Genomic DNA, 15379 nt, shown 5'->3' on the forward strand with positions numbered 1-15379 from the left:
CACCCTTCTGAGCAAGTGGCTAAAAGCCAATCAATATTATGAGTTAATCCTCCCTGGATGCTCATTCAATTAAAGGTGTCAGTAATGCCTCATCTGATGTGGCCTCAATTAAATCCAGCTATCTGATGGTTGAAAACACAAGGGGATACAGCAACAGCAGCAAACCCAGACAAATAGGCAGCCTCCGTGTGAGTGCTAATTACTACACCTGGTGTATATTATGGCTTGCGCACTTAACACAGCACGTGGTACCTTTCGATTCAGTTGCGTTCATGCATACATGCACACACACATGAAAACAGAATACTCAGGAAATAATATAGCCAGAAATAATCTAGAATTGTGACAAGGAAAACATCCTCACTACATTTCAGCTCCAAGAATACTATTTCTTAAATGCCTAATACAGCCCTCTTAAAAAAAATCATGTATTAATAACCAAAAAACTGATCAAAACAGGTGGAGAACTGAGGTGCTGTTTCTGAGTGCACCTCAGCCTGAAAAACCCCCGGGAGCTATTAACAGCTTACTTCACAGAATTTAATTTTTCCATTACATATTAAATCTTCATTAATTCAGCAGAATGAAAAATATTATGATAAAACAATACAATCTGCTTTCTGGCAATAGATTTATTTATATAACAAGACTTACAAAAACCTCAACAACCAACTTTTTATGTTCCTCCATTTCATGAAATAAGTTTCCATATATTAGGGCAAATGTTAATGCACAGCACCATGATGGAGGGACACATACATGGTGTGCAGCCGTATGATGAGGGCACTTGGGCTCTCCAGAATCCCTTTTAACAGGGCTCTTCTAAAGGACATTCCATTGATTGCATACACCTCACTGCAGTGGCCTACTAGCTCTTACCTGCCCTAGGATGCCAGACACGAGGTGCAACAGGCCAGCAGATTACAGATCTACACAGTCAGCTTTGTCCATCCAGTACATAGGATCCCAGGGCAGAAGCCTGCCTACTGCACAGCTGCATAAATGCTTATGCCTTTTGCATAGGAAGGGTGCTGGGGACAACAAGCTGAGCATGCCTTATGCACATCATATCAAGTTTGTATTTGAGAAAGACTAGTAGCTGAATTAGATAAGAAAGCTTACACTTAGACTCTGTTACAAGGTTAGCTACTTTGGACAGATTTCCAGTTATTGTGTGATTTTTCTAAAACCATTTGCACTGCTGATATGTTTTTAATCAAATAACCTTAGTCTACCAGTGTAGGACACATAGATCATATTTTACAGAGCATACATTAAAAAATCCTTTTAAAAAATATTTCAGGATAATATATCCATCTTAACAACAAGGGAATGTAGACGTTTGAAAAACTTGTGAATTAGCAGACCATTTACTCCACTTGTCACAGTATCACTTAACATACTTAGTTCTGGATCTGTGACAACATAAATGCTATTTTAGTCCTAAGGACTGCACACAACATGGTATGGAAAGTAATCAGTAATAAAATAATAGTTTGTATAATAAAATTATATTAAACACAAGAAGAGGTAAAAGGAAAAGCATGTTAATGCTCACTGCCTGGATTTTATCACCCTAGCTTTACTGCAAAACACATTTAGCCACATTCTTTGCTATGTAAGTTTCAGCTCATGAATTCCTAGTAATCCTGGTTTTAGGGGAAAACCTATGCCTGGGGGAAAAGACAAGGAAGTTCCACCTCCTAAATCCATGCTTCTCGGGGAATCTGCCAAGGATTAACTAAATTGTCTCCATGATGACTGGATCTCACCTGTACAGGTATGGTATTAACAAAATAAACTGATGAAGTGTTCTTAGAATACACTGACAAAAAGGGTCTATCCTAGAAATCAATACAATCCTTCCAGCAATAAATAACAGTTAGACATTGCATACACTCACAGTCCTACAAACTCATAACTCATCTGCTCTTTTTAATAACACAGTTCCATAATCACATAAAAGAAAAGCTAAGTAGCAGGTACTGTAACTTTAAAATAGCACAGGAAGCGAACAAGATGGCAGGTCACAAAGAGTTAACATGGTACTTACCACCTGCATGGCAGAACTTCTTGGAGGATGTGGTTCTATGAGCAGTTGAGAAGGGGTCTGTCCAAAACTTCGTATTTGAGCTTCAACAGCCTAGAAAAGGCACAGGCAGGTTTGCATGTTAAGAGGTGCTAATTACAGGCAATAGAACCATAACTGTCACCTGAAAATGTCATTCCACACTTCTGGCTTGTTTCATGTCGAAAATCAACCCCGTGTGTTCACTGTGGAGCTAAGTGCTTGGCACTGGTACTAAGAATGAGGTAATCATTTTAGTACTGTGGATGCTATTTCCATGAGAAACTCTGCAAAACCTCATCCTGCTCAATGATATTAAACAGAAACCAGCTATTATAATCAGAAACCCTCTTTATTGGCTTCATTTTTCCTTTCTAACACTGGCTTATCCTGTTTGTATCATAACTCAGACATAAAAGTTAATTTTTTTTTAAAGTTCCTCTATGCATAAGTGCTCCTCTTTATACTTAAACTCCATTGTCTAGTTTCACAGCATGAAATAAAATAAAAGTCACACCAAGCTTTTTGTTAATTTCAATTTTTATTCAAATAGAGCAAAACAAAAAATTCGGATGTATAAAACCAACAGCAAGACTGTTAAATCCAACTAAATGAAAATGTGAAGGTATAATGCATCATTTATTTAAAACAAAACAAACCAATCAAACAAACAATCTTCAGCATCTTGTTTTATTACTTCCTTCGTTGGGTACTAATGAAAGTACCATCCCACGCTTTGTCATTTCTTGAAGAATTATTTCAGAATGTGTGAATTTATACCTCTTTCATATACACGTCCAACTAGTTTTCCATGTTTCTACACAACAGCCCATTGGTTCAAACATAATATCAAGCAGCCAAAACTCAACATGTTATTTCTAACTACACCCTACACTACCCATAGAATCATGCTAATCCTACAGAAAATCTTAAGTAATTCATCTTAGATTAAATATTTTTCATTGTAAGCTAAACTAAATAAATTGTTTTGTATTTGCTGTGGGCTAACAGCTCAATTCTGGACTGACACTTTGATTTCTCTCCTGCATGGTGTTTTTAGCCCTAAGTTTACAGAAGCATCTAGTAGTGCTGAGTAGCTAAGGTGAGGCTCTAGCAAGTACTATTTTTCAAAGTACTGAAGTTCTGAAAATCAAAACCTTCAGTGAATGGGGCACTTTAATGCTAGAACACAAAACCACCAGCAGCTCTTTAGCATTCACAGCAATGTGCCTGAAGTTCTCTGTTCTTGTGGTTCAACACTTGTGCTCATCTTAGTCTTACAAACAAGTGTTTTACATAAAAATGAGTATTCCTAGGACACACAGCAGTCTCTTGTTACAGAAATAATAACATCAAAAGAAGAACTTACCCTAGGCCTTCAGATCACCAAAATAATAATATTCTGAGATAGGAAATTTGCCATCCAAAACAGCTGACTTTGCTGTATTTGGCAGGGCTTTTGAAATATCTGAATTCACCAGAATTCAGGCCTTGAAATTACTGTATGGACATGCCTGCCTGTTCTGGGAAGTGTCTTAATCTTCAAAGAAATGGTGAATAAGTAAGTTTTTCAAAAACTGTACGTGTAATCTGACATACAAGCGCTGAGATTCAATGAGTACCTTTTGAAGAATAACGAAATCAGATCTGTGAACTCTAAAGCCCACTGAGTTCCTTTCCTAGAGACAAAAAATGCTACATTAGAATTAAAATATTGGGGTTTGTGACTCATGATATCAAGGGAATCTTAAGAGCATAGAATCTGAGGTCCCTTAAGACTTGAGACATTAACAAAGCTCTATCTTACTGATCAGCAGCTCTGCCATCTCTGTAAAAAGCTGTCAGTATTAAAGAATTCAGATTAAAAAATATTTGCCTACACTTACTTGCAGATTGAATAGATGTTTTTACTAGAAAGTGAGAATTCTGTTTGGCAATTAGGGTGGCACTAGAAGAACCCAGGAGATGCAAAATACTGTCAGTCCAGGATATAATCTATTAATTGTACAGCAAAACCTTTAGGGGAAAGCTACAGAGTTTATGGGATCTACTGCTTATTTCCTGGACATTACCCAAATTGAATGAGATACTTTTGGATATATCACTCACATGCATTTATTTTAGATGAAGCAGAAAATAGAATGGATAAGATGAGGAAATAACAAGCTTCAGATTTGTTAACTTCCTTTTACATGGACATACTATCACTTTAGAAACCTCTATTCCTCAACAGGCATTTAAAGGGAGTCAGGATTTTGTGCTACCCAAAAAATTTGCTGTGTCCCACTGAAACCTCTAACAACTACATTCTCATTTATAGAGCCAACACTGAAAAAGGATAAATTAAGCACTGGAATATATCAATAAAGACCAATTCAAATACATTCATCATAATATGAGCACTTATTGGTATGAAACAAAAATCAGATGTTAAAGTACACTATTTTCCACAATTCGAACACTGAGGAACTCACCATCATCCAGTAAAATCAAAACCGTTGGAGATAAAGTTATGGTTCCACTACATGATGCTCATTATTATCATACTTCTAGACCACAAAATAGTAGCAACTGCTAGAGATCTCCCAACCAGCTTCTATGCAGAGTAGAACTGCTCTAGGATCTTAAAAAGAAGTATAAAATGTGCTACTCAACCAGCAAAGAAACAACTATTGCCTATTTTCACACAACTTGTGTTCTGTCAGCAGAACTGCTAACCAGAAGGACTATGTTTTTGCCAAAACCTCCCTCAGAGACCCAAAAATTCTGTTTTCAGTCTGTAATGGCCTGTTTTTATAGCTATGTTTATCATTTAACTTGAGTTTATTATTTACAGTTCAGGCGCAAACAAGTCTTATAGACTCATTGGGATCCATATGGTGCTCCCAAAAAATAAGAGAGCCTACATTTCTAGAAGTACAATAACTCACTGATATAAACTCACTCTTTCAGCCAACTGAAATGGTAATACCTATATTCAGATCACATCCTACCACAGGTAACAATGTTTGATAAAACATCAAAACTGTACGCAGCACAGGTATTGGTATCTCTATGCTCTCTATACTGTATATCTCCAGAGAGCCAAGTGAAATTTGAAAAACTTGAGTAAATATCAAGGCAACAACACTTGAGCAATTATGTCTAGACATAGAAGCAAGACTTCAGCCAAAAAACCTTTTGCATTCTTTTTCATTCCTAATAACAATGTGAAGATTCTTCAGCTTTAAGACTTCTTTATGACTTGATAATTATGACCAAGACAATGTACTAGCACCTCCAAATTATGTACCTTGTCCCAGATGATATTTAAAGTCTATCCAGATGTCAACATCTTTCTGATGACATTTCAGTCAGAAGGATCACATACAGAAGACTGCAAGATGATATCCATACATCATCAGAAATGTCCTAGAATCATTCTCCATTTTCTCAACTTAATTAACAAGAGAAATTTGGTGCTTTTTAGCCACCAGATGTCACTCAGACTTTTGTTCAACCTGTCAAAGGAAATGAGCTACAAGCAGAGAATTCTTTCCTTGGAGAGATAATTAATATCTCCTTTGAGATAGAGGAAAAAAACTACTACATACCTGAGAATATACAGTAAAATGACAATTGGGCAAGAGGCCATCAACTCACTTTCTAACAGATTATAGCCTAGCTTCTAATTTCATTTCCTTGAAAGATGTATTAATAGCATTAGTTAGTATCAGTAAGAGATAGCCAGATTCTTCTAGTGGCAGAGTATGCATTCTCACATTATTCAATATTGTATCATATATATATAATAATTTATTGATTATTGTAGGCAAACATACTTTTGAAATTTTCAAAACTATTAAAAGCAGTGTATCACTGAAATGTAATAACCTTTGTTCGAAAAGTATCCTTACTTCTACAAACCATTATATCTGAAGCTATGCTGCATACCACAAAGTAAAATATATTATCATTCAACATTTTGTTTCACTGCTTCTCAAATATCTCAGTAAAATAGCTTTCTTCCTGTTAATTCTCTTCAAAAACAAAGCTCTGGTAAGGCCATAATTGCTCCAGATGCTAGAACAAGAAGTAATAAAAAGAAACAAGCTAACTATTTCCTATAATCCATGCAGAATGCATAGCTAACCACATATTAATATGATTAATGTGGTATTTCGAATATTAAGAAAATTTTAAGTATAAAAGTAAAAAGCAAATTTCACTAATATTTGATTACTACAATAATGTTCTCCTCTTTAATCTCTTGGATGATCTCCTCTTCTCTTGGGGAGTGGGAAGGGGAGTGGGAGAAGAAAGCAAATTAATAGAGAAGGGGTTAAAAAAAGGATAACTTGCCACAGCTATAATACAGTTTTTGGTCACTGCTTAATGGAGATTGTTTCAGTCTCTGAACATAGCCTCTAATCTAACTGTGAAGCAAGTTAATTCAACAGTATGCAGTACCCACCAAATACGGCTGTAAATTTTTGGGGAAGGAGGGTGATGGGGAGGTTGAACATATGGATGCAGTTAAGGTAAAAACAGATGTTTGTTACTTTTCTTTGCAGCAACACTCAGAAACTAAGTCAAAATTGCTTTTTTTTCATGTTTATGTCTGAAAGAACTATAAAATTAAATATGAGGGAGGGAGGGTGGAGGGGGATCTACACTGAGTGTCACAAAGAAAGAATGAAATGGTCTCTAGTTTTGAACTCAAATCCTGAAATGAAGGCCTGTATAGTTAAAAGGTAAGACATACACCATTTAACTCTAGATTTAAAGACCCTTAAAAAGAAATAGCTCAGAGCAGCTTTCATCATGCATACTCAGACAAAAAACACCAAACGGTCTTAAGTCTTAGAGCACAACATGCCCATGTTACACTGCAACCCACAGCTTGAACACCTAATTACAAGTTACACTCTAATTGTTACAAAGAGGCTACTTCTATCCTTGCATCTTTACATATATGAATGCAATCATTTCCAGCCTCTAATCAGCAGGTTTTAAATGCCAAACATTTGAAAGCTCAGATGAAAAAAAATTCAAGCATTGGAAGAAATATTCTTTCAGCATGTGTGTTAAGGACACAAAGGGTTTTGGGTTTGCCTTCCTCCTTTCTACCCATTATTTATGTCCAGAAAATAACAGCCCTCACAAAAATAATTACTTTGGCTCTCTGCCGCTTCTACCTCACTTTTCAATATTCAAAAAGGTTTACACACATGTTCCTCAGTGATTTCTATTGGCTCAAGCAATACACAATTACAACTGCTTGCCCTGCCTTTCCCTCCACCCAGATGTTGCTTTGCAGCACCAGAGAACACAGATCGTTTGACAGGTTTTCCCTCAGACGGTGAAGCAGAATGGCTTGGTGGCTAACTGACCAGCTCCCTCCCCTGGGAGGACGATTAAAATCAAGCCCTGATAATAAGTGATCAGGAAACCTCATCTGACCAGACAGTCACTTATGCTTCTGCAGTATGGTTCTTAGTTCAATTACTCATGGACTGCAGGACAGATAACACTAGCCAGACAACAAGCACGATTCATACCAATTAGATAAAATTCCTGAAAATAGGCTGAGGATTACAGAAGAGGAGCTTATTGTAGTATCCTCTCCCCTTGTTTCATGACAATCCCCATTAGGTCGAGACTGTGAAAAATGGACAAAATGCTTTCCTGAAGCCAGAAGTGTATATGCTCAATGACTGTACACCTGCCCTGGGGACACTGCACTACACTTGACCCAGGGAAAAAATACAGCACTCAAATGTTCATAAATTCATCATAAATTCACACACTTGCATAAACTTTTCAAAATACAAGAGACCTAATTTCTTCATGCCAAAAAAAAAGATAAATACATATCTTTTTTATTTTGACTTCACAAAGCTGGTCCTTTTTACTGAATCATTTTAGTTACTTATTTTATCAATCATGCCAACCGCTTAATGCACTGTTAGGCATGAAGAGAAATACTACCAACTGGCAGCACAGGAGGATGTTACCACACCAGCATGCTGTTACATAGAAAAAAAGCACATAACCCTTGTTTGCTGCAGTACATTGGCAATATGAGCCACGAAATAGAACAGGCCACATCAAACACACAGAAAGAAAAGATACAAGAAGAAGATAGGAAAGCCATCAAATATAAATGAAGCTTAGATTTTTTGTCTTTCTCTGTAGCCTCTTTGTGAGAAAGATCTGTTTTGTACTTTTACTTTTTTTCTTTTAAATTAAGTTTCTTATTTATGCTTGTTTACAGTACTGTAGTTGTCTGCAAGTTAGATTACTATTCCAATCACTCATTAGTTTTAAAATCCAAACCACCAATATTCTATGTGTGAATATTTTCTACTGTTTACAACACAGAGAAGTGCAAAAGGGAGCACAGAGAAGAATAATTTTTATCGTCGCTTTAAGAACAAAAACACTAATACAGCTCCTAAACTACATTAGGAAATTTTCTGTGAAAATTGAGAAATGAATTTTTTCTGTCGTGACAGACCAGCATGAAAATTACATGGTGGTCATTAAAACAAATCAGGAAGTAATCACAGTTTGTGAAAATACAAACAGATTCCCCCTCAGGGCCACATAAGTTGCTCCGATCTGAATATATACATTCCAGGCATATTAAGGTCTAGCACGGCCTCACTGCAATCTCCAGTTCATGCAGCTGTCCGTCTACTACAGCGTAATCCCAGCTGCCAATCTGAAAGAAACCAGTTAGTCAGAGCAGACACAACCAAGAGAAACAAATGTCACTCACTAATGTTCAGAGGCACTGGGTTCATGGATAATTTCAAACAGTATCTCTGTCTGGAGCACTGATGTGCTCATTCAAAACACCTAAATCTTTGGCTACTGGAAAGAAGCAGATAAAAAAACTAGAACTAGAAAAACAGGTCTGGAAGTACTTCAAAGAGACTGACAAAGTAAAAAGGGAAAAGACTTTAAAAAGAAAGCTAAGAAAAATTTAAAGACCTGCAAATAAAGTTGGATGCAGTACAAGCAAAATCCCAAGCAGATCTGTGGCTAGTTTTTAAAAATACAAGTCTTCCTTCTACTTGAGCAACAACACAAAAATTGCTGAATTTCTCCATTCACTACAGTAGATAAAGATTCCAAACTCCCTGGCATTTAAAATCAGTAATTATTATAAAGCACTAGTATTGCCATATGCATTACTTTGAAATTTCACAATTTTTCTGGCATTATTCATTCATCCCTTGAAAAAGCAAAGATAATCTTTAAAGCTTGCTTCCTACGCACAGTCTAGTTGCTACTCAGCCGACTCCAAACTTTCTGATATAAAACATTTTCCTTTGGAAAAAAATCAAACTGTCCCAGTCTGTTAGCATTCCATGGAATTTCTCCAGATTTGATACCATCTCTACTTATAAAATAAAACATTTCAGTCTGGGGGAGGTTGATACACTGGTGTGCACATCCAGAATCTAGTGGTCTTAAAACTGTCTTGCATGATCACCTGTCAGAATTTGTATCAACTGTGAACAAGAAACAAAGAACCTCATTTCCTTAGCTAAACTAATATATTTATTTAAACTAAACCAAAACATAAGCAAAATATTGTTTTGAAAGCATGGATACAATGTTATCTCTTAGTTTTATTGTGCATTGAATTGTTTTTGTTTTTTTTTTTTCTTTTTCTTTTTTTTTTTTCTTTTCCCACACCCAATAAAATATAATGTTTAACTCATTCTTGCTTTTTGGGCACTGACTGAGTGAAAGCATCTTTAGCATGACCTCAAGCTTTCTCACTCATGAAGCAGCAATTGTTCAAAATAGGACTAATAAAGTAAAGTTTAATGAATAAATATACTATCCACAGACACAGTGGGAATTCAAGAGCAAAACACACTAAGCTACAATGAGAAAATACAATAAAAACACTCAAAAATTGTTAGTTTCCCAACTGCAGCACAAAATTTTGGTCAGACTTCACAAAGAACTCACAAATAATCAAAACATGTTGGTGGCAAAAATAATGAAATGTTTGTAGGGCATTTGTCTCCATGCTTGATTCAAGGCTAAATGACTTTGTGCATGATAACTGCAGCTATTATACTGTGGGGTTGGGGAGGGGGGGTTTGTGAAGAAAGGGAGGGGGAAAAAGCATTCTGTTCAAAAGCTATTTTTGAAATGTGAACGGCATTTTTTCCCATCCCTTGTTTACCTTTTGGCTTACTCATTCTTCTTTAATGTTGGCCAACAAATATGTGAAATATCTAAGACTGACTAGCCAGGCACAAAAGAAAATGTGAAGAGCCCAGGAGGTCTCAAGGCCTTTCTGGCTCTGATAGATCCACAAGACAGGTCAAGCAAGAAGAGGCGAGGGAGCTGACTGCACTGAAAATTTTTGTACAATGAATTTCAACCAGAGGCTGAGAAAAAAAAGCTCTCTGACATGAAGAACTAATTTACATGAGTTACTTCTTTCCATGAAGTGTTAACACTTCTAGTAAAAGCAGTTGTTTGATTTGCATTTTCTTTAATCTTTACACATCAGGCATCTCAGATCTACTTTATTTAACTCTAAAATATTACCCCTTTCCTTCTTGAATAAAACATAACCATCAATTGAAATTAGAATCTATTCCTTAATGAAGAGAACGCTCAGGTCAAATATTTTTCTGGACTGAAACCTAACAATATTTTTTTGACTTTTCCTAGGCACTGTACCAAATATTTAAGACAAAGGCAATAAAACCCCATTTGTCATGTCAAACTAGGGGCTAAATGGAACCAAAGAGGTGCCACACCTCCCAGATATCACAGCAAACACCTGATTATATTCAGTTTCCCTGTTTACTCAAGCACCACAGATTGGCAACAGTGTAAGCTGAGACGCGTGAATTCATAGGAAAAAGACATGAACTGGTGGCAGTAACGATGCTCCTGTTATTTTCATATTTCTGGTTTTTGTGAGTTTTGTAGTTGTTGTTTTTACCAGAAGTGAACACTCATTTTTTTCATAGGAGAATTCCAATCAGTATCCAAAAATCCTGACAATGCAATAGCTGCAAATGGTCATCTACAACAGTGACCTGGGCCCTGTTCTCCACTTCTCACCAGAGGACTTTAGGGTTTGCATGCAGTTGACAAGTTTACCTCTTTGTAGCCATTAAGTCACTATGCTTACTTGAAATATATTCTCCTTAACACTGGTTGCATATGATATTTTAATATTGATTTTCAAATTAGAATTAGGAAGCATCTTAACATTTATTTGGCTTTTCATGCTGTTCCTGTGTTGCACAATGTCAAGCATACCATCTGTGCAACACACTTCTGGACAGAGATGATCCAAAGATCGTTTCAGCAATAGTTTGAATTTTGCTTGCATGAATTTCTTACTTACTGTATTAAACACATTTCAATTTACTGCTCTGGGTCAGTATTTTCTAATCACTTTATCCTACTTTTTAAAACTCATTACAGCCACAACAAAGACTGTTGCCCAACCTGCTAAAACCAGACTGATCATTTTCCCATTTAGTAAATGTTAACTATGCTATAAATACAAATTGTGTTTATACTTTGTGAAAGATTCACTGCTGTCAGAGTTCTCCAGCTGAGCTGGAGCTGAAATATGCTATTAACTCCCACCATGAACACAGCTACAAGAGAAGCCAAAAATGCTTTCTCTGGGATAAGATATCAGATCTGCTACTGCTGTCATGAAACTGGGGTCATGTAAACTAAACATCCTTGTAACTCCTTTTGGAAAGCACAGAAGTCTCTCAAATTGTAAATATTTAAAAATAAAATTAGACTCATAAGAGATAGGTCTAAGATGCATAAAAGTTACCCAAAGATATTAATCTAGGGCAACATTTAAAAGCTATTATCCATAAAATAATTTATGCCATATGCTTTAAAACAGAAAATAAAAGAATTATTTCCTCTCTTTACATAATCAGAAGTGGCACATTCAAATAAAGTACCAAATGCTACGTCCAAGCTGATTCTTCACAGAAAGAAATTTTTGAAACTCCTCAGTTCATATGGAAATAAAATGTCAGTGGTACAAAGAAAGGTGCCGACAGAATGGAGAAAGCTGTGCTTCCTAATGTTAAACAGACTACACAAATGCACTAAAATGGAATCTTCTCTGCAAAGGAGAGAAAACTGAATATCTGCGGCTACATGCAAATCACTTTTTAATGAAAGTACGTGAGATATTAACTGGATGGGACTTACCCTCATCTCTTCCAAACTATTATTGCTAACTTTAAAATCATCAGTTGTCCTTAATTACTGCTTACAATTATAATGTCAAACAATATTTTTAAAATGATTCAAAGAATAAGGCTGGGTGCTTTTGATAAGCATGGTACAAAATTACATATAACCTCCAAGGTTGAGGGGTTACTTTCCAAGTAATATTTTGCATTCTTGCTATTGATTTTGTCTCTTTTCTTTAAGCTGATGCAGTGCTTATGCTAGCCATACCGGCATATGGGGAGAGAAATAGACTTCCAAATTCACGATGATCCGCTCTTACTTTATGTCGGAGACGTAAGAATTTCTATTCTTTTGACTGAGAAAGTAATAGAATACAAATCAGTCTAAGATACAAATTACTTTTTATGGATTGTACTTCACCCTTTCATCAGTTACTCTGAATGTCAAAGAATTATTTATTTTTTTCCTTTTTTTAAATACTTGGACAGCTGTTTCAAAAAGAGAACAGAATTTGTGATAAGAAGGTGCCACAAATTCTCCCCAGAACTGCTGGATTTATCTGTGGTGCTGTGATTACTTGCCTCTTCCATACAGGCAACAAAAAAAAAAAACCCTTCCACGGCAAATCTTATGACAGTAAGTTCCACAGTCCAAAATGGGGTTTTCAAGACAGACTCAACTGGAGGTAGTAATACAGTATACCTCTGATGGCAAATACCATATTTTCCACAGGAAAGAGATGTGATATTTACTGCTTGTCACCTAACAGTATGTTCCCTCTGCACTTGAAACTTCTTTCAGCAGGATGCATGAGTACAAGAATCACAGTCAATGACAATGCTGCTAAATTTGCTAGAGAAAAAAAAAAGACGACAAAGAAGCAATGGTCTCTACAGAGACAACTTGTGCACAGACATGCGAGCAGATGTATGTGATCTCTTGCCTTACTTCTCCTGGCTGTAGTTCCCTCCCCCACTTTCTTCGGCTCAAACCCTCCTCTCTTGATCTGCTCCCCTCCTCCTAAGATTTGCTTTTGAATTGTGCAAGCTTTGCACTCCCCAGGGTTTATCTGCCAAAAGGTAGCATGTGGCCCATGGTTTGTATTTTAGTTTAAAATTTTCAATTATAGCAGTCAGATCCCTTCAAAATACTTTACATCTTTTATTCCCATAAGCAGAAAGAATGGCAGGAAAAAATTGTTTGCAGCAGTATGAGGGGATGTAAAGTTCTACATTTTCAGTTAAAAAAAAAAAAAAGTTGGAATATGGTTTTAATCAAGTAGTTTTCCTTCCTAGACGAGTGCTTCCTTCTTGTAATATATATAACCTGACTGCCTATAAAAATAAAGGTGCCAGTTGGAGCCATTTAGGAGACCTAAGGAAATTCTGCATTAACCTGAGCTCCTCCACTCTTCGGTTCCTTCCTCTATTATTGTGTGTGGCCTCTCCTGACGAGTTAGGTCACCAATATACATACACTTATCTGTGAAGATACTTCAGAAACACATGCATCATAGGCATCTCATTACTGACGTGGTCCAGGCTTGATAGCATATTTTCTCCAAGATCATCTTAGTGCACAGGCTGCCATGGTTTAAACACACATGCTATTATTTTTCACATAATAACTAAGCCTTGGTAACTTGCAAACCTCAGAGTACACAGAAGATTCTCCCTATTTTAAGTTTGCAAAGAAAAAAACGTATATTTCACTACAGCTTTCAAGATACCAAGTCCAAAACCTTGAACTTTATAGAAGGAAGAAAGCTGAAAGCATCTTTTTCAAAGCCCAGAAATCTAGAATAAAATTTCTGGTCTAATACTTGCTTAATAAACAAACAGTAAATCTGTGGTGTCATGCCTGCCCAAAAATGCTATTAATTGTCCAGATCAGAAACTCATTTGGTTTCTAACCAGGAAGTTGGTGGAGAAAAGAAGAATTATTTTCTGGCTAGCTGACTGAAGGAGAAAAATAAATGCTGATTGAAACTGCTCGGCAGTACCAAATGTTAGCATATGTCCTCAGGGAGATGGATTAGTAAGCAGGAAGAAGGTGAGGCTGTCAAAGGTGCATGATAAATTCATTTAGCACATATATATAGAATGATTATGCACATAGATATACACACAAGCAGATTTTTTATTACTTTCATCTTTACTCACAAGTAAAAACAGAATAACTCACCATTGGTGATGGCACTCATTAAATCTCTTTGCAGGGTTATCAATATCATCCCAGAACTGATCATATTTACCAGTTCAAATTACATATACACATGTATATAATACAAAAATATGTTGTCACAAAATACATGCAAGTAGGAAGGGATACTTTCCTAAATAGGAATCTTTATACTGTATATATATATATTATATATATATATATTATATATAATATATTCTATATTCTTGAACTATAAAATATATTAAAATTATATATAAAATTATAATATATTAAAATAAATATTCTTGATCTATAAAAATATGGCTGAAATTACTAAATAAAAATATTCTACTGGATCAATCTTCAAGTAATTCAGATAAAAGTATTACAGATAACATTTGTTCTACTGTCTGCATTTACTAGTATGTATTTTTTACACCATTGGTATTTTCATAATTCTCCTGCTACTAACCAACTCCATTATCACGAACTTAACATTCCTGCTTTTCTCTCTCTCTCCTGTTTTCATTTTTATACACCATCCAGTTCAGGATGTATAGAACAAATCAAAAATAAGAAATGTCATAGTGACATACAATTAAAAAGGACCTGAAAACTGAAAAGATTTGCAAACAAAATATGTTAATCACAGAGTGTTTTGGGTTGGAAGGGACTTTTAAGATCATTTAGTTCCAAACCCCCTCCTATAGGCAGGAACACCTCCCATAGATCAGGTTGCTCACAGCCTCATCCAGCCTGGCCTTGAATGCTTCCAGGCAGGGGGAATCCACCACCCCTCCAGGCAACGTGCTCTTGTGTCTCACCACTCTCACAGTAAAGAATTTCTTCCTAATATCTAGTCTAAACCTACCCCTTCTGGTTTGAAGCCCCTCATTCTGTCACTAAAAGATCTTATAAGAAGCCCCTCCACAGCTTTTTTGTAGG

At 36.0% G+C, this 15379-nt stretch overlaps 1 protein-coding gene across 1 annotated transcript in view; it reads right to left on the minus strand.

Annotated features, from left to right (window-relative positions):
- Positions 1 to 15379, minus strand: part of LRBA (LPS responsive beige-like anchor protein) — a 346581-nt gene that overhangs the window by 33312 nt on the left and 297890 nt on the right. The window contains exon 50 of the mRNA XM_015861117.2: positions 2054 to 2143. Within this exon, the coding sequence (XP_015716603.1) occupies positions 2054 to 2143 (90 nt within the window). The remainder of the gene's footprint in view (positions 1 to 2053; positions 2144 to 15379) is intronic.

This window comes from Coturnix japonica, chromosome 4 (genome assembly GCF_001577835.2).
Source record: "Coturnix japonica isolate 7356 chromosome 4, Coturnix japonica 2.1, whole genome shotgun sequence".
Lineage (NCBI taxonomy): Eukaryota > Metazoa > Chordata > Aves > Galliformes > Phasianidae > Coturnix > Coturnix japonica.